Here is a 19,990-nt window from a genome sequence, read left to right as displayed (position 1 = left end):
TTGTGCTATTCGGAGAGTAAATTTGGTAATTTTTTGACCATCCGACTATGATCTGTAATAATCTTCTTGCATTGGAATATACACAAAAGTAGAGAGAAATTTCCACTTTAGTCACCTTGGTTTTCTTTATTAATCATACAAATCTCTAATCAGTCCACTTTGTATTCCTTAATTTTTCCTTGTTAAAAACATTAGCATGAGCTCTGGCTAAAGAGAGTAAAAATGGTCAGATTCCCTCCATTATAAGCTGAGAATGTTCATAATGTCAGTCCACAAATAAAGGAAAGATCTAAAATAATTAGGAGCCTAACAATACAATAAAATATCACATACAACTATTTATTAAAGGTAGAAAATAAAGATCGAGACATAACATACCAACAAGAATGAGAAGACACAGGAATTAACCAGTTTTAATAATTGGGTCCCTAATTATTATTTATAAGGATAATGAAAATACAACATATACTTTTTGATTAATGACTTAGTAAAGCATATAAATAATCGAAACAATGATACATGTAGAATTTGCTTGGGCGTTTTTCAATCATGGAGCCCACAGTACTATGGTCATATGACCCTCTCATCGGTGGCTCAAGTTTTTTTTTTTTTTTTTACGAAGGTCCATAACATGGTCGGATGACCCTATTTTCACTGTACATACAGTAATTTTTTCAGGTTGTTGATCAATATCCATGACTTGCAAATGTAAATAAATGACAAAAAATAGGGAAGACAGATTTAGATGTTTCTGCACTATTGTCTAAGTACATTGGTCTTAGGTGCAAAGTTCACTATAAATGGGTTTAATCATGCATGCTCTTATATCCTTTAGAAGCTCTCTATTACAATACTTGTGGAGGCTTAATTAGTTGAGACGTCCACTTGGAACTGTACTAGTTAAGTCTCCATTAACCAGTATTTAGTTAGCTTGCTTTCATTGTAATTTAAAAAAAAAAAAAATTTATTTATTAGCTTAAATATATGGCTGGTTTTACGAGGCAACCGACTCTTTTCTCCTAATTTCAGTGCTATGATCAGTAAATATAGCCTAAAAATAGCAAAATATGATCATGATTATCCATTATTATATATATTTGAAGAACAATCAATGCAAAGAGAAATATTAAATGACAAAATGTTACTAAAACAACACATTTTTATTATATTTGATTATTAGTGTTTAATTACTTATTATATTATTTTTTGTGATTTTTATTATTCAATAATAGATAGAAGAAGATTCTATGAGTTGTAATATTGATACAACACAAACGGTTGGTGGTGACTTCTCGTCTATTCCAGTGGATATGGAGGAGAATGAGAGCCTTTCAATCATTTCAACCACATATACACAACAACCTACCCATTCCATCCCACTTTTACCCAAGCAATAAAAAAAAATACCTAGTAATCAATCGATGGTTTGAGAACATTTTACTAAAGTCCAACCTATTGACCATGATAACCCAAAAACTCAGTGTAATTATTGCGTTAAGCTATATAGTTGTCACTACAAGAATGACACTTCATCTATGATATACTACCTCCATAATGCATGTAAAACTTCCTCTTAGATTTAAAGGAGTTGGAAAAAGTCAATCATCTAGTGTTAAGAGAGATGCAGAGGGAAGAGTGTGTAGCCCACAAAGTCTAGTGAAGTATGATGCAAAAAAACTTAAGGTGTCAACCGCTAAGTTTTTTATTAAGTGTGAATTACCTTTTAGGCTTGTGGAGAACGAAGGGTCTCGATTTACTTTGCCATCTCGAATCACTTTAAAAAATGGATTGTATTAAGCTGTATAACGAAGAAAAGATACAACTAAAAAAATTGTTGGATAGTCAAAGAATCTCTCTAACCATCGATACTTGGACATCGGTGCAAAATATGAATTACATGTGCATTATTGCACATTTTATTGATTGCAACTGGAAATTGCACAAAAAAATTATAAAGTTTTGCTAAATTCCCAACCATAGAGGCGAAACTATTGGAAGTGTATTAGACTTGGGATTACATGATTGGGAGATTAATAAGATCTTGACCATCACAGTTGATAACACCTCCTTTAATGATATTTCTATTGATTACATGAGAAGGAGAGTAAATGATAGTGATTGTACCATATTGGGTGGTGAGTTTCTTCACATGTGATGTGCTGCACATATATTGAATTTGATTGTTATGGACGGCTTGAGAGATGTTTATGAGTTTATAACAAAGATTAGAAATGTCATCAGATATATGAAATCTTCACTGTTGAGGTTTGCCAAGTTCAAGGCTTGTGCGGTAAAGAAAAATATTAGTGAGATTATGATTTGTTTAGATGTTCCTACTGGATAGAACTCTATATATTTGATGTTGAGTACTGTTAAAAAACACAAACAAATCTTTGAACACTATTATATGTGTGTGGATAGTGAATTCGTAAACCTTATTGTTGATGATTTGAAAAAAACACATATTTTTATAGAGTTGTTGAAAATATTTTATGATATTATATTGAATATTTCTGATTCTTTGATTGATGAGAGAGATTGAGGGGCGAATGAAAGTGACATTTTGAACCTTTCTTGTTTAAGGCTTCCAAATGCTGAATACTAACTAGATTTAAGGCTTACAAACTTTAAAACATGATGTTCTTCTATTTTAATGTTTACTGCAATTGAGAGATGATGGTAGCTAGCTGAAGGGTTCTTCCATGTGCTTTATGCCATTATATTGTCTGTGCTGGTATGCTTGGCTGGATGATTGCAGTTTTCGTATTTTATTTGCTTCATTGTTAATTGCTTATTTAAATAATCTCATATCATTGAAGAGCTTATATTTTGTTCTCCAACAGGCTACAAGAGTGTTCTGTTGAGACAGTTGTTGTTATAGTTATTGATGGAAATGCCAACTTGAAGATTAACAATCAGCACCTAAGGGACTTGAGCTTTCGAGTTTGATTAAAGCAATGTATTAGAGTTTGATTAAAGTAATATATGTGTTTTGTAATATTATTAACAAATTAATTCAAACAATGTAATGTGTAGTTGATTGCATATTGTATGTCGCATGCATTTTACATGATGAATATTGATTTATTTATTTTTACATGCATGTAGTTAAAAAATTAATTAATTGTTTATAAGCTTATGTTGTATTAAGAAGAAAGATTAAAAGAGATTTATATTGGTTTTCTATGAAGAATATGATTTGAAATTATTAATGGAGACAAAATATTTGAAGTACAATTAATAATAAAAAAGCTTTTGTAAAAAAAAAAAAAAATCCAGGTATAACCCGAAATCTGAATTTTCGGATTTCAAAAAATTCAGATCTACTCGGGTTCCGGTTTGGATTTGACCCGGATCAACCCGGTTCGAGTTTTAACCCGAATTTAAAACCCAAGTCCCGATCCGAACATACCCAAATTGAAATCCGGATGAATACCCTTACCACATCGATCAAAAGAAACGTGATATGAATTTAGTTATTAATCATTATTGTTTCTTTCATTTTTGGACACTTACAATAATAATATTGTGTATTGCAGGCCCACCTTGCAAACGTTGGAGCTATCGAAGGCCCACCTAGTTAGTGAATTTACAAACAGAGCTACCATACTTTTCAAGCCCACCTTGCAACATTTGAGCTACTGGCCATCACATCCAAACCCCCACCGGCCCACCCCCACCGCCATTACTGCGATAATACCGCCACCACTCTCCATCGCCGACCTCCCTTCCACCTCCTCCATGCCTGTTATTTACGTACGTACGCTAGCTTTATCGTCCATCTTCGATCCCATGGGCCATGGGTCAACGACACATGGATCTACGTCAATCAATAGGAGGTTGTTCATGAGTTGCTAATGGTGTTGAGTCTGTTGACTCCCGATGAATGACACGCGAACAAGTCCATAGACATGGGTCTATACTACCAGGGTCAGTGCATGTTGTGTTCGGCCGTTTCCATCCCTATTTTTAAATAAGATCGGACGACCTGATTTTAATTAACAAGTGCATCTCAAATTCGTGCTGATAAAATGCTACTAGGATAACTTAATTTTGATTCATAAGCAAGCAATTTTAGTAACTAAGCTATATATATATTCATTTTATTATTAAGAGATTAGGACTAAATTCAAATTAACTTATTCATATACTTGCGTTATAATTATCTAGAAATTATGTTATACATATGTAATGGTTAAGGGACTAAGATATTCTCAATTGAAGAATCTCAAATGGGAGAAAAATAAAGATCGATATTATAAGGAGATTTTTTCCTTGAAAAGGCCCACGGGGGCCTCGTTCCAGGAACCTAGTCTAACGGGGTCTCTCATCCAAATAAGGAATGGAACGACAACCAAGGAAGGGTGTCAACTGATCAACAAGACAGAACGACCTGACACACTGTGGCCGCCCTTAGGAACAGAATGTGCGCGAAACACACGAAAGACCCTCGATTTAGCGGCATCAAGATATCAAAGGCCCATATAAATCGGACCAAGGCTCAGGAGACCACTCCACATTACTACTAATTAAATCACACGCCACAATTATAAAGTCGACATGAAGTCACGCCACATTAAATAAAGTCTGACAAAGGACATTAAAAGAGAAGCAGCCTGAACTTTGTGGAAAAAGACTATCTGTACCCTCCTCATACATGATATAAATAGCAAACCCCAAGTGCCAAAAAATTCTCTCTGATCCCAAAATTCTCTTGCTTATTTACTATATTTTAAGAATATTTACTAACTTTGATATCGGAGGTTCCCGACCCCAAAGTCACATTCTCAAAGTCGCAGTATTTTTTACCTTGTGCAGGGCTCGTTTTCAAATACCTGAATTGTCGGAACTTGACTCAAAGTTGTGCAAAACACAACGTTAACATATGTTATATCACGACCTATATGATCAACCTTCATTTTTTAAAAAAAATTTAATATTGATAAGTCATAGTTGATAAGAAGCTATAAGCCTTAGATTGCACGACATTATGATGGAAAAAGAATGAATGATTGTAATCATGAACCTTCAAAATCATATTATGCGTTGTTTCTCTAACTTTATCATGTTATGGCATGCTAATAAAACTACTTTCATGATATCCCCTCTAATATAAGATCTAGACAATAACAATCGTTATTTTGTAAATAAATAGAGATTATTGTTCATATTGACGCATCATCGCCACATGTTATCATGTGTAGTGCCATGTCAACGAATACAAAAGTGTTTGCGTTTTTAATAATAATAATAATAAGATTAATGTTCAATATAGTCATAAATTGTATAAACGCTGTGCACTTATTTTAAAAAATAGTAGGAATTCATCATTAAAATATTAATTTTTTAATGTAAATTTCATATTTAGTCACTTTTTTAAAAAAAAGTATGTGGCCCTTACATACTTTATAACTGTAAATATTATTTTTTTAATAATAATAACAAGTTTTTTATATGTATTTTGTTATTTCAATGGTACTAGTTAATGTAAATGAGTTTAGGGTCGGTTTGGGTTGAGACTCATCTCACTATTATTTATTATTATTTATAAATTTTAATTTATAAATTTTTTTTATTATTTATAAATTATCTCAATTCATTTTAACTTATCTCAAAATTTAAACTTTAGTGGTTAACGGGCGAAGTCATTTACATTTCATCACGTTAACTATGCAATGTTAATTGGTATTTTCAGAAGAGAAATGATAAATTCAAGATAGACAATGATGGAGTTTTTAAAATAATTCGCTAAATAATTCTATCAAAAGAAAGAACAACCGTCAGTAGCGCCATTATCCTTAAATTCATCGAAACTCTTTTTAAACTCGGAAGATCCTTTCAGTTTCATATTCAGCGTAATGAGGGCATTTAAGACATTTAACTCAAACTTGGACTTTGGTGTAAATTAATATTCTAAAAAATTTCCACCCCTGATCAGTTCAAAAATAGGCCGCTTCCCTCTCTCCCACGGTCACCTCACCAAAGTCCACAGCCCAAATTCATCGCCCTTTCCCTGAGATTTTTATGCAACCAGAGCACTACTCTCATCTGGTGAACTCGCCAGCGTCGTCGCCGATTCAGTGAGTCAACCCTCCGCCATCACTTAGCGCTCCTAACAACTGCACTTCATCGACGGATAATCTCACCCGACATCCACACTGACCCCAGATCTGACTCATTGAGCCTCCCCTTAAATCTTCCCAACTTGGGAATGGCTTCTTCGGAAGCCGATTCCCGGCTAAGTCAGGTCGTCTCCCCAGCCCTAGAGAAGATTATCAAGAACGCCTCATGGCGCAAGCACTCCAAGCTCGCTCACGAGTGCAAATCCATCGTAGAAAAGCTCTCTTCCCTTTCGAAGAACGAGGCTCTGCCCGAGCCTGATTCCTCCGTCCCAGGCCCTCTCCACGACGGCGGACGCATCGAATATTCCCTCTCCGACTCCGAGTCCATCCTCAGCCCACTCATCAATGCCGCCAACTCCGGCGTCCTCAAAATCGCTGATCCCGCAGTCGATTGCATCCAAAAACTGATAGCCTACGGCTACCTACGCGGCGAGGCCGACTCCACCGGCGACGACGAGGCCAAGCTCTTATCCAAGCTGATCGAGTCCGTCTGCAAATGCTACGATTTGGGCGACGATCAAATGGAATTGCTCGTTCTCAAGACGCTCTTATCAGCAGTCACCTCCATTCCGCTGCGAATCCACGGGGATTGCTTGCTTCAGATCGTGAGGACGAGCTATGATATCTACTTGGGGAGCAAAAGCATGGTGAACCAGACGACGGCCAAGGCGTCCTTGATTCAAATGCTCGTGATCGTGTTCCGGAGAATGGAGGCGGACTCGTCGACGGTGCCGATTCAACCAATTTTGGTTGCCGAACTGATGGAACCGGCGGAGAAATCCGATGCGGACGGGTCTATGACAATGTTCGTCCAAGGGTTTATAACGAAGATCATGCAGGACATTGACGGGGTTCTGAATCCTGTTAGTCCAAGGAAGGTATCGTTGGGTGGTCATGACGGGGCATTCGAGACAAGGACGGTTGAGGCGACGAACCCTGCCGATTTGTTGGATTCAACGGATAAGGATATGTTGGACGCTAAGTATTGGGAGATCAGTATGTATAAGACGGCGTTGGAGGGAAGGAAGGGTGAGTTAGCGAATGGGGAGGGTGAGAGGGATGAGGATTTGGAGCTGCAGATTGGAAATAAGCTTCGGAGGGACGCTTTTTTGGTGTTCCGGGCACTTTGCAAGTTGTCAATGAAGACGCCTCCCAAGGAGGCGCTGGCGGATCCCCAGTTGATGAAGGGGAAGATTGTGGCTTTGGAGTTGTTGAAGATTTTGTTGGAGAACGCCGGGGCTGTGTTTAGGACTAGTGACAGGTATCTCTTTCTCTCTCACACACACACACAAAGAATACAGTGGTGCTCTTTCCACATTTCTTGCATAGAACTGCTGCAACACATAAATATTATATAAAAGTAAACTTACAAATTAGATTTTATGTGATATATTAGATCTATTTTATAATAAAAATATTTTTACAACTTGAGTATTATATTCATGTTAGTTTGTGAGCTTATTTTCGCTAAATTTCTCTTTCTTCTATACGGATATATATGAATTACTTTGGGAAAGACAAGAAATTAAGCACCAATGAATGCAATATTGTGAACTGATATATAAGTATGTAGTTCTGTAACTAGGTCTTAATGATAAGTAAATATTAATAATATCAAGGCTAAAATTAGAATTTTTAACGGGCATTCAATTCATTATCAAGATACCGTCAACTTTGTTTCTCATATGTGCGCTCAAATTGTTTGGAAATGATGCTTGGCACGAGAATTTGGTTGGGAAAGTTAATTTTAGGGTTGGCAAGGAATAGGTTAGTGACTACTAATCATTATAATTGGTAGGAGGCATGTGGTCAATAGTGAGTCTTAGGCAAAATTGTAGGTCTTTTTTGTCATATAGCATGTTAAAAAGCCCTTCGGAGAATCTCCAATCGGAGTTTAGATTTGTTGTGATCGGCAGGAATATCATGCTTCTGACATTTGTTAATATCCTTGGTGCTGGGATGTTTAGTTTGGCAATTTTTTGTCCTTGAACAAAGTAGGCGTTTATGTTGCTAGTAGTAAGCTTTCTAGTGCATTTAATTTGCTGCAAGGAGCTGTACTCTGAGCTTATATTTTTGGTACCTTCTTGGTTCAGGACAGTCTTGAGAAATAATAAGTGTCAAACTAAGAAGCTTGGTGCTTTTTCTATGAAATCTAGACTCGCTTAATGTAGGCAATTTAATCTTAAGCCAATAAAAAAATTTCTCCTTTTTTTTTTTTTCCTTTCCTTTCCCTTTTGAGGTTCACCCCACAGGATTATTGTAACTTTAGAGATGTGGAAGATAACTTTATGTGGGCCCTTGCTGGTGTTTACGGGCCAAATTTAGACAGTAATAGAAGTATGTTATGGGAAGAATTAGCTAGAGTAATCAGTTGGTGGGAATTACCATGGTGTATAGGAGGTGATTTCAATATTGTAAGATTTCCAAGCGAACGCTCAGGTGATAGTAGAATGAGACCAGTAATGCGAGAATTTTCAGATTTTATTTTTGAATTGAATATGGTGGATATCCCTCTCACGGGAGGGGCATTCATATGGTCTAATAATCATACGTGGTCGAGATTGGATAGATTTTTAGTATCTTCGGAGTGGGAAGCTCATTATCCGGAAGTATGTCAAAGGAGGTTGTCTCGTTTGGGCTCAGATCAAATCTTGCTTGATTGTGGAGGTATCCAAGGTGGGCGGCGGTATTTTAAATTCGAAAATATGTGGTTGAAGTTGGAAGGTTTTGTGGATAGGGTTTGGCAATGGGACCCTCTTATCATTTTGAAGGAACTTCTAGTTTCATTCTTGCAGGTAAATTGAAAGCTTTAAAAAATGACCTGAAGCTTTGGAACACACTCTTTTGGCAATATAGGGGAACGAAAGAAGTCTATTTTGGTAGAGCTTCAAGAGCTAGAGAGGACACAGGAGGGGCGGGCTTTTTCCTTGGAAGAAGTTTCTTGAAGGTCAGAGGTGGCTACTAAATTAGAGAGGGTCATCTTGTTGGAAGAGATTTCGTGGCGGCAAAAATCTAGAGCTTTGTGGTTGAAAGAGGGGGATCGAAGTACAAATTTTTTTTCATAAGATGGCAAATTCCCACAGGAGAAACAATACTATAGAGATGTTGAACACAAAGGGTGTAGCATGTACCGAGGCTCCAGTAATTAGAGATCATGTTGTTGGTTTTTTTGAACACTTGCTAACAAAACAAAGGGGGTGGCATCCTAAGATTGATGGGATGGCTTTTGACTCTATTAAACCACAAGATGTCTTGAGATTGGAGAGGCCTTTTGGGGAGGTGGAGGTCCTTGATGTGGTGAGGAAGATGGCCAAAGATAAAGCACCTGGGCCGGATGGGTTTTCTATGGGATTTTTCCAAACTTGTTGGGAAGTGGTGAAAGAGGACTTGATGAAGGTGTTTCAGGAATTGTTCATAGCTGGAAAATTTGAAAAAAACCTTAACACCACATTCATAGCGTTAATTCCTAAGAAGATAGGTGCATCGGATGTCAAAGATTTTCGGCCTATTAGTCTTTTGAGTGGGGTGTATAAGATTATTTCTAAGGTGCTTGCAAATCGACTAGGGGAGGTGTTGGGGAAGATCATCACAAAACCCCAAAATGCATTTGTACAAGGAAGGCAGGTCCTAGATTCTGTCCTTATTGCTAATGAGTGCATAGATAGCAGACAAAAATCTGGTAATTATGGAATCCTGTGTAAGTTAGATATGGAGAAGGCTTATGATCATGTTAATTGGAATTTCTTAATCTACTTCTTGGGAGATGTGGGTTTGGGAATAAATGATGCTCGTGGATTAGATGGTGCATATCGACAGCAAAATTCTCGGTGTTAGTTAATGGTAACCCAAATGGTTTCTTCCACAGTTCTTGAGGTTTGAGATAAGGAGATCCTCTGTTCCCGCTCCTCTTTGTCATCGTTATGGAGGCCCTGAGCAGAATGATTTCGGTGTTGGTTAGCAATGGCTACATGATTGGTTTCTCGGTGGGGGACCCCTCTAGGGGTATTATTAATATCTCTCACTTGTTATTTGCAGATGATACACTTATATTTTGTGAGGCAGAACAAAACCAATTGCGGACACTGATGGCACTCTTACTTTGCTTTGAAGCTGCATCGGGACTGAAAGTAAACCTTGAAAAATCAGAATTGGTACCAGTTGGTAATGTCCGTAATATCAGACAACTGGCTAACACTCTAGGATGCAAGGTGGCTGCCCTACCTTTGAAATACCTGGGCCTTCCAGTGGGGGCTGCCCCAAGGACTGCAACAATATGGGATACGGTGATCGAGAGGATTGAGCGTAGATTGGCTGGGTGGAAGAGACTGTACTTGTCAAAAAGGGGTAAGATCACTTTAATCAAAAGTACTCTCTCCAATCTACCAACTTATTTTCTATCTCTTTTTCCAATTCCATCAAGCGTGGCGACCCGAATTGAAAAACTGTATAGGGATTCCTTTGGAGTGGCATGGGGACTGAATTTAAATTCCACCTTGTCAATTGGAGTAAGGGATGTTCCCCACTTCCCATGGGAGGGCTGGGTGTTAGAAACTTTAAGATTTTCAATAGGGCATTACTTGGAAAATGGTTGTGGCGCTATAACACAGAACCGGAAGCCCTATGGAAATTAGTAATTGACTGCAAATATGGAAGCATGCGGGGGGGTTGATGTAGTAGAGAGGTAAATGGGCCCCATGGATTGGGGACTTGGAAGTACATTAGTAGGGGATGGGAGGTGTTTGTTCGTCACACTAGAGTAGTGCTAGGAGATAGTTCTAGAATAAAATTCTGGAGTGATGTATGGTATGGAAACAATAGACTAAAAGACTTATTCCCCTCAGTTTTCAAGATTGCATGTCAAAAGAAGCTTCAGTGGCGGACTTTATGGTGTTAACTGGAGATCTAGTACAGTGGAACATTTTTTTTAGTAGGGTGGTTCAAGACTGGGAAGTTGGTAGCATTGAAGAGTTCTTTCAATTGTTGTATTCCGTGAAACTGAGCATCCAAGGAAATGACAAGTTGTGGTGGGTACCGGCTAGTAAAGGCATATTTTCAGTTCGCTCGTTCTAAGTCTCTAACACAGGCCCAGAACATTCAGTTTCCATGGAAAATGATATGGCGAAATAAGGCGCCTCCCAAAGCAACATTTTTTGCATGGACAGCTTCATTGGAAAAGATCTTGACAACGGATAATCTACGAAGACGTGGGGTGATCATATTAGATTGGTGCTGCATGTGTAAGAAGAGTGGTGAAACGGTGGATCATCTTCTATTGCATTGTGATGTTGCTAGAGCGTTATGGGCTGAGGTGTTCAACATGATAGAGATAGCTTGGGTTATGCCCGCCACAGTGGAGGCACTCCTGGCTTGTTGGACCACTATAGGAGGTTTACCACAAATCAAAGCGGTGTGGAAAATGATCCCTATTTGTATTCTATGGTGCTTATGGCAAGAACGAAATAATAGGACGTTCGAAGACAAGGAGAGATCTTTTGAGGATCTTAGATCTTTTTTTGTTAGGATGTTATTTGTATGGTCCATAGCTATAGACTTTAATGGATTAAACTTGTCTGGATTTCTTGTTTCCTCTTCTTCTTCCTAGATAGGTGTTTTCTCTTTGTATACCATCTTGTGTACTTTGGGCTATTGCCTATTCTTTAATACAATCATTTACTTATATATAAAAAAAATATTATTATTTTTTAATATTTGACTTTAGTTGGGGAATTCTGAGTTGATTAGATATCATGTCCCCGGGCTTGTTCTTTTGCCCATAAATGGCGAATGCTAATGATGTGCCCAAGAAAAGAAGAGCTTACAAGTTTCTAAATTATAATATTTGCATTGTAATAAAAAAGTCAATAATATTGGTCGATCCATTCACCTAAGTGCCCTGACGCTGTTGGGATAAATCAATTTATGAAAAAATTAAATTGGACTTTATTTCTTACTCATCTCTTGGCTTGATACGTGTTTAGGCGTTATCAAATGATGGGAGCATGGCTGCTTTACAAAAAGATCTGTGCAAATGTACCTTTTCTTTCCTCTTTTTTTTTTTTTAATCAGCTATGCTATACTTGGCAGCCAGTGTGTTAATCAGATTCGTACATGCATTCTGTCAAAAGTGAGCTGCATGGCTTGCAGGACCGCATTTTAGTTCTTGCTTTTCTTTAACTGACTAGTATGTTTGAGCATTTATTGCACTGCTAGTCCTGCTTTGATTTCATTCAGTGGTGACCACATTTAATCATTTAGTTGCCTTTCTGAAAAGTAAAATTCACTTTTCTTGCTTCAACTCATGCATAGTTTTAGTGTTCTTTAACCCAACTGGTGAGGTTTCTAATATGAAATTTATGTTCTCATTTGTTTGTGGCAAAACAGGTTTTTAGGAGCCATTAAGCAGTACTTGTGTCTATCATTGTTGAAGAACAGTGCTTCGACTCTAATAATTGTTTTCCAGCTTTCTTGCTCCATTTTCATTAGTCTGGTGTCAAGATTTAGAGCTGGATTGAAAGCAGAAATTGGAGTATTTTTTCCTATGATAGTTCTTAGAGTTTTAGAAAACGTTGCCCAACCGAATTTTCAGCAGAAGATGATTGTGCTTCGGTTTCTTGAAAGGCTGTGTGTTGATTCGCAAATCTTAGTGGACATCTTTATTAATTATGATTGTGATGTCAATTCATCAAACATATTTGAGAGGTATGTTAGTTTCATCCTCCGAAATTTACCTTTTTTGATACAATTTTACAGAAGCATGTACAAGAACAAGAATTTCCACTAAACAACATATCTCATTGCTGCATTGTTACACTTCCTTTGATGCTTTGAGAACGATTGATTTGGTGTATGTATCTGTCTTTTCGGTTATGCGGATCTTTCCAGAATGGTCAATGGACTTCTTAAAACTGCACAAGGTGTCTCTCCCGGTGTAACCACCACATTGTTGCCACCACAGGAGGTGACCGTGAAACATGAAGCTATGAAGTGCTTAGTGGCTATTTTGAGATCAATGGGAGATTGGATGAATAAACAGTTGCATATTCCAGATCCTCATTCTACCAAGAAATTTGAAGCAGCAGATAACAGTCCTGAACCTGCAAGTCTTCCCATAGCAAATGGTAATGCGGATGAGCCTGTTGATGGGCCAGGTTCTCATTCTGAAGCTTCCAGCGAGGCTTCTGATGTTTTGACAATCGAGCAACGACGAGCTTACAAGCTGGAACTTCAGGCAAGAGAATATGTGATGTTTTGCATGCAACCCGATCTCTCTCATGACCATTATTTAGTTGGCTATTTCCTATCCAATCTAATGTAAAATTTTGTGGCAGGAAGGTATATCTCTTTTTAATCGGAAACCTACAAAAGGGGTTGAATTTCTTATCAATGCAAGCAAGGTGGGCAATTCACCTGAGGAGATAGCATATTTTCTTAAAAATGGATCTGGGTTGAATAAGACTTTGATTGGTGATTATCTAGGAGAAAGGGAAGGTTTTCCACTGAAAGTAATGCATGCCTATGTGGATTCCTTTGAATTTCAAGGCATGGATTTTGACGAGGCAATCAGGGCCTTTCTTCAAGGCTTTAGGTTGCCTGGTGAGGCACAGAAGATTGATCGAATCATGGAGAAGTTTGCTGAGCGGTATTGCAAATGTAATCCAAAGGTTTTTACAAGTGCTGACACGGCCTATGTCCTTGCTTATTCCGTGATAATGCTCAATACTGATGCTCATAACCCCATGGTGAAGAACAAGGTGCGTTCACATTTCGTATTTGATCTAATCAGATGCTTCATACAGAATGATGATAAAGCCCTCTCTCCCTCGCCGGTCATTAAAATTTGCAGATGTCAGCTGATGATTTTATAAGAAACAATCGTGGCATAGATGATGGAAAAGATTTACCTGAGGAGTACCTGAGGTCACTCTTTGAACGAATATCAAGAAACGAGATAAAAATGAAAGATGATTTGGCTTCTCAACAAAAACAGTCTATGAACTCAAACAGACTTCTAGGCTTGGACAAGATCCTGAATATAGTGATACGAAAGCGCGAAGAAGACAGATATATGGAGACCAGTGACAATCTTATTAGGCACATGCAAGAACAATTTAAAGAAAAAGCTCGCAAATCCGAGTAAGATGGACTTGCTTCTCTCTTATGTCCAACATTTTGTTGCTTTAACCAAATGTTTGCCGGTGCATACAACTAAAACCATATCATACCAAATATGCGGATCCTGGTTTGATAAATGTTGTTTTTCTACTGTGCTTTATCTAGTGAATATATCCTTTAAACCACTGAGTCATGCTACTCTTTTACTGGCATTTCAGCAGTGTTGTCCTAAAAGTTCAATAATCTGAGTAGAGCGACGTGTAGGATACTATTTTTCCTTTTCCCACTAAGACTTCCGTTTTGAAGAAGCAAACAACTAAGGAGACATGTAGCTAATGATTTCTACTTAGTTGTTCATCATTTGAGTTTGAATTTATACTTGCTGTTAACATCTGAATTTGTGGTATGAAAGAAATGGATAGCGTGAGAGATGAGGGTACTTCGGGAAAATAAGATTTGTATAGCTTGAATTTTCGGTCGAACATTTTGAGATAGAATCATGAGGAAAATCCCTGTTGGATATGTATATCAGTATATCATTTTCAGATAGTCTCTTATTTTGATGTTTTATTGTTCTACTTGCCCAGAATCTAAATTTGTATTATATTCATTGTGACGTGTGACTTCATGTAATTTGAAGGAAACAACCTGATACTTTACTTCTTTATATGCACTTGCTGGGTGATTTGTAGGTCAGCTTATTATGCGGCAACCGATGTGGTGATCCTTAGATTCATGATTGAAGTATGCTGGGCTCCTATGTTGGCTGCCTTCAGTGTTCCACTTGACCAAAGTGACGATGAAATAGTAATAGCAATGTGCCTTGAAGGCTTCCAGTATGCTATCCATGTTACTGCTGTGATGTCCATGAAGACTCATAGAGATGCTTTTGTGACTTCCCTAGCAAAGTTTACCTCTCTCCACTCTCCCGCTGATATCAAGCAGAAAAACATAGATGCTATTAAGGTTGGTGGTCGATTTACTATTATAGATACCATAAAGGATTAGAATAAACAAAAAATGATAATTGCTAATGATCCTACTCGAGTTATACAATGTCTGAGAGATTCTGTTTAACATAATCTACTTTGTATTTGATGGAATATGCAGTTTTTTTTAGTAAGATAAATTTTACCCTCACTTCAAATAAATATCTCATGTGCTGAGCCCACTTATTAGGTGGAGTTAGACTCACACTTGAGGATGGCATCAGAATGCAAATTAAAGATTAAATCTGCCTCTTCCTATTAGTTTAAGCTTTTGGGACAATTGGCTATTTAACATTGCCCACCCTACATGATATAGGATGCATCTTTACTTATCCCCCCCAAAAAAACAATGCCTACATCTTATATGAAAATGTACCCTATGACACTCATAATCTAGTTTTTCGAATAACATGGGCACTAGATTTTATAAAATTAAGCACCTGGCCTTTGCTTATGGACCTGACAGTGTGTTTGGCATCTTTATTGTTAATAGGCAATAGTTAAAATTGCAGATGAAGATGGGAATTACTTACAAGAAGCTTGGGAGCATATATTGACATGTGTTTCTAGGTTTGAGCATCTACATCTCTTGGGGGAAGGTGCTCCTCCAGATGCAACCTTTTTTGCTTTTCCTCAGAATGAGTCTGAAAAATCTAGACAAGCTAAGTCCACAATCCTTCCTGTTTTGAAGAAAAAGGGACCTGGGAGAATTCAGAATGCGGCTTCTGCTGTAATGAGGGGTTCCTATGATAGTGCTGTTATTGGTGGCAATGCCTCGGGGGTGGTCTCATCTGAACAGAAGAACAACTTAAATTTGAACCTGTTAGAACAAGTTGGGAGCTCTGAAATGAATCTCATATTCACACAGAGTCAAAAGTTAAACAGTGAGGCAATAATAGACTTTATTAAGGCCCTTTGCAAGGTCTCTATGGAGGAATTGAGATCTGCATCTGATCCACGGGTTTTCAGCCTTACAAAGATTGTTGAGATTACGTATGAGTCGCCTTATTTTCTCTTGTTCCTCCTTGGGCATATCATTTTTTGTTCTCGTGATTTATTGGTATCTATTATATAACTTGGCCTGCTTTGTCTCCTTATAACAGGCAATATAACATGAACCGCATCCGGCTTGTGTGGTCAAGCATCTGGCATGTGCTCTCTGATTTCTTTGTAACCACTGGCTGTTCTGGAAACCTTTCTGTTGCAATATTTGCAATGGATTCTTTACGCCAGTTGTCAATGAAGTTCTTAGACCTAGAAGAATTGGCTAACTATAATTTTCAAAATGAATTTATGAAGCCTTTTGTCATTGTAATGCGCAAGAGTAGTGCCGTTGAAATCAGAGAGTTAATCATCAGATGTGTCTCGCAAATGGTGTTATCTCGTGTCAGCAATGTTAAATCTGGATGGAAGAGTATGTTCATGGTATGGAATCTATCCAACATATATTATTTTATTAAAAAGAATAAGGAAAATTATTTGTGCATGCCTAGGGCACGCAAGCCTTGTGCAAGCCCTTTGAAAAAAGTAAGACCCACCTGGAAAAACCGACTTTTTTTATGGTGGGTCCCACTTTTTTTCAATGGGCTTGCACACTATAGGCTTGTGTCTAGCATTACTCAAAGAAAAAATCTAGTCCTTGATAATTTTCTTTAGAAGTTATTTTTATTATTTGATTTGATTTGATAAATTATTCTTCTTGAGCTATTCTTAATGCTTCTTGTTATCGTGTGAACTTTATTCAGGTCTTCACAACTGCAGCTTCTGATGACCACAAAAACATTGTCTTATTGGCCTTTGAAATAACTGAGAAGATTGTGCGAGACTACTTTCCATACATCACTGAGACTGAAACCACCACCTTTACAGACTGTGTCAATTGCCTGATTGCCTTCACTAATAACAGATTCAGTAAAGACATTAGCCTTAATGCCATTGCTTTTCTTCAGTTTTGTGCAACAAAACTTGTACAAGAAAATATTGGCTCCTCATCAAGGAATAAGGACAAGGAAGCTTCTGCAAAGTTATCGCCATCTTCACCTAAATTCGGAAAAGATGGTAAACAAGATAAGGGAGACACTGAAGATAAGGATGATCACATTTATTTCTGGTTTCCTTTGTTGGCTGGTAAGGAAGCTGCATTAGCTGTTCTCATGTTACCAATCACTGATCCAAAAAAAAAAAAAAAAGTTCTCACATTGCTAATCATTTTGATTTTCTTGAGATTTCAACCCTAAAGCTTTAAAGAAATGGCTCTAATTTCAAACAAACACGTGCTTTTATGTATAGAAAATTTTTTTGAACAAAAACATTTTGTAAAAATTTGAATTAATAGTCTTGACTCTTCCTTCTGTGCAGGTTTGTCAGAACTCAGCTTTGACCCTAGGCCTGAAATCAGGAAGAGTGCCTTACAAGTGCTGTTTGATACTTTACGCAACCATGGTCACCATTTCTCACTTCCTTTGTGGGAACGAGTGTTTGAATCAGTTCTATTTCCAATATTTGACTACGTGAGGCATGCTATTGATCCTTCTGGGGGGAACTCACCAGGTCAGGGAACTGATAGTGACACAGGCGAGCTTGATCAAGATGCATGGCTCTATGAGACTTGCACATTGGCCCTCCAACTAGTTGTAGATCTCTTTGTCAAATTTTATAACACTGTTAATCCACTATTGAAAAAAGTTTTGATGCTTCTGGTTAGCTTTATTAATCGCCCTCACAAAAGTCTTGCTGGTATTGGTATTGCTGCATTTGTCCGTTTGATGAGCAATGCTGGTGATCTATTTTCCGAGGACAAGTGGCTAGAAGTGGCTTTTTCATTGAAACAAGCAGCTAATGCAACAGTTCCTGATTTCTCGTTCATTGTCATTAATGAACCTTCTTTATCTAGAGAAAATTATATAGAGTCTTCCGTGTCTGACATTCCCGATGGTGATTCAGAGAGCCTAAGGACACGCCATCTCTATGCTTCTTTATCTGATGCCAAGTGCCGCGCTGCTGTTCAACTTTTATTGATTCAGGTAGAATATCGCTCTGATGTTGCCAATTAGTACAGATGCCTTCCTACTACTTAAGATGAACATATGGTCGTGAAATGAGTTAATCTGCCTGTCAATATATCTGCTTTGCCTGATTTTGATGTCTCTACAACAGGGTCCATAATCCAGCTATTAGAATTGTTTAATGTTTCTAAGAATAAGCAATGTTGAATCAGTGCATGCAATATTTTTTTATTTTTTTCAGAAAGTAAATCAATGCATGCAAAACTGTGAATGAAACTTTATATCAACAATATTTTTTTGAACTTGAAAATTCCAAGTTGCCCCAGAAACCAAAATTCTCTGGAAGCAAATGATTGCTCAGTGAGAATATATATCTCAAACTAACATCATTGACAGTTTATAATATGCCTCGGTGGAGTTCTCCACTGGTAATCATGTTCTATTTGATTCATTGAATCGATCTTCTAGTACTGATGCCATCAATGTCGTGATTGTCAGAAAACATTTATAATCTAACAATTCTGAGAGAACTGAATTAGCTGTATGTAGAAATTTTTTACTTTGGTATCCTTGTGCATTTGTGAAGGGTGTATATAAATTACAGAAACTATTTAGACAACATAGCATGTTAAAGATTACACTTTCAGAATGATTAACATGATTTTCGTTTGTTTTTCATTATCAAAATTTGCAGGCTGTGATGGAAATCTACAACATGTATAGGTCTCACCTTTCAGCAAAAACTACTTTAGTACTCTTTGACGCATTGCATGATGTGGCATCCCATGCTCATAAGATCAATAGTAATACAATGCTACGATCAAAGCTTCAGGAGTTTGGTTCTATGACCCAAATGCAAGACCCTCCATTATTGCGGCTTGAGAATGAGTCTTACCAAATTTGCTTCACATTCATACAGAATCTTATACTGGATAGGCCTCCAAGTTATGATGAGGCCCAGGTGGAATCCTGCCTTGTTGACCTTTGCAAGGAGATCTTGCAGTTTTATATTGAAACTGCTCGGTCGGGACAGATATCTGAATCATCATCCATTGGGCAGCTTCATTGGAAAATTCCTTTAGGTTCTGGGAAACGGAGAGAGTTGGCTGCACGTGCGCCTCTCATTGTCACCACTCTCCAGGCTATCTGTAGACAGGAAGAGAGTTCATTGGAGAAGAACTTGGGTCGGTTCTTCCCCCTACTATCAAGCTTGATAAGTTGTGAACATGGGTCAAATGAGGTCCAGTTAGCACTCAGTGATATGCTTAGTTCATCAGTGGGTCCGATTCTGCTTCGGTCTTGTTGATATTGTCACCCAAGTCTTATTTTTATATTCTTTTTTATATTTTTCATTTTTTGATAATTGTATGAGAGTTGGGTCATGTTTTGGTTTGGCTGGTGCTTCGGAACCTTCTGTACGTAGTAGTTTATTCAGGCGAGCGGCTCTTCCTTATAGATTGATAGATTTTATCAGGAGTTCCGATGTTGTATGTTAGTGAAACATTCCTATTGACAAGGAATTCCAGAACAATAAATTCTTGTAAAGAAGTTGCTATGCAGCGCATTACAGATGGATGGATAATATACAATATATTTTCGCCTTTTTCGATCCTCTTTCGGCTACGCATTTGTCGCATAGTTGGATTAAAATATTAAAGAGATGTCTGGAAATGGATGGACCTTGTAGGCATTGGTGAATTGTCTTCCTCGTGACTGAGTGATTGGAGCGTTCCCAATGTCTGGAAAGCATCTCTTGATTAAA

The 19,990-nt window shown here is 37.6% G+C and overlaps 1 protein-coding gene across 1 annotated transcript; it reads left to right on the top strand.

Moving 5' to 3' along the window:
- Window positions 1-5,959: 5,959 nt before the first annotated feature.
- LOC108980487 (brefeldin A-inhibited guanine nucleotide-exchange protein 2-like) lies at window positions 5,960-19,834 on the top strand. Its single transcript, XM_018951426.2, has 11 exons — window positions 5,960-7,383; window positions 12,504-12,821; window positions 13,005-13,350; window positions 13,451-13,873; window positions 13,966-14,255; window positions 14,927-15,200; window positions 15,717-16,216; window positions 16,327-16,648; window positions 16,969-17,350; window positions 17,582-18,246; window positions 18,923-19,834. The coding sequence occupies exons 1-11, from the start codon at window positions 6,212-6,214 to the stop codon at window positions 19,532-19,534; spliced, it is 5,304 nt and encodes a 1,767-aa protein (XP_018806971.1). The 5' UTR covers window positions 5,960-6,211; the 3' UTR covers window positions 19,535-19,834.
- The last annotated feature ends 156 nt before the right edge of the window (window positions 19,835-19,990 follow it).

Source organism: Juglans regia, chromosome 12 (genome assembly GCF_001411555.2).
Source record: "Juglans regia cultivar Chandler chromosome 12, Walnut 2.0, whole genome shotgun sequence".
In the NCBI taxonomy this organism is placed as follows: Eukaryota; Viridiplantae; Streptophyta; class Magnoliopsida; order Fagales; family Juglandaceae; genus Juglans; species Juglans regia.
This window is presented reverse-complemented; position numbering and strand designations above follow the sequence as displayed.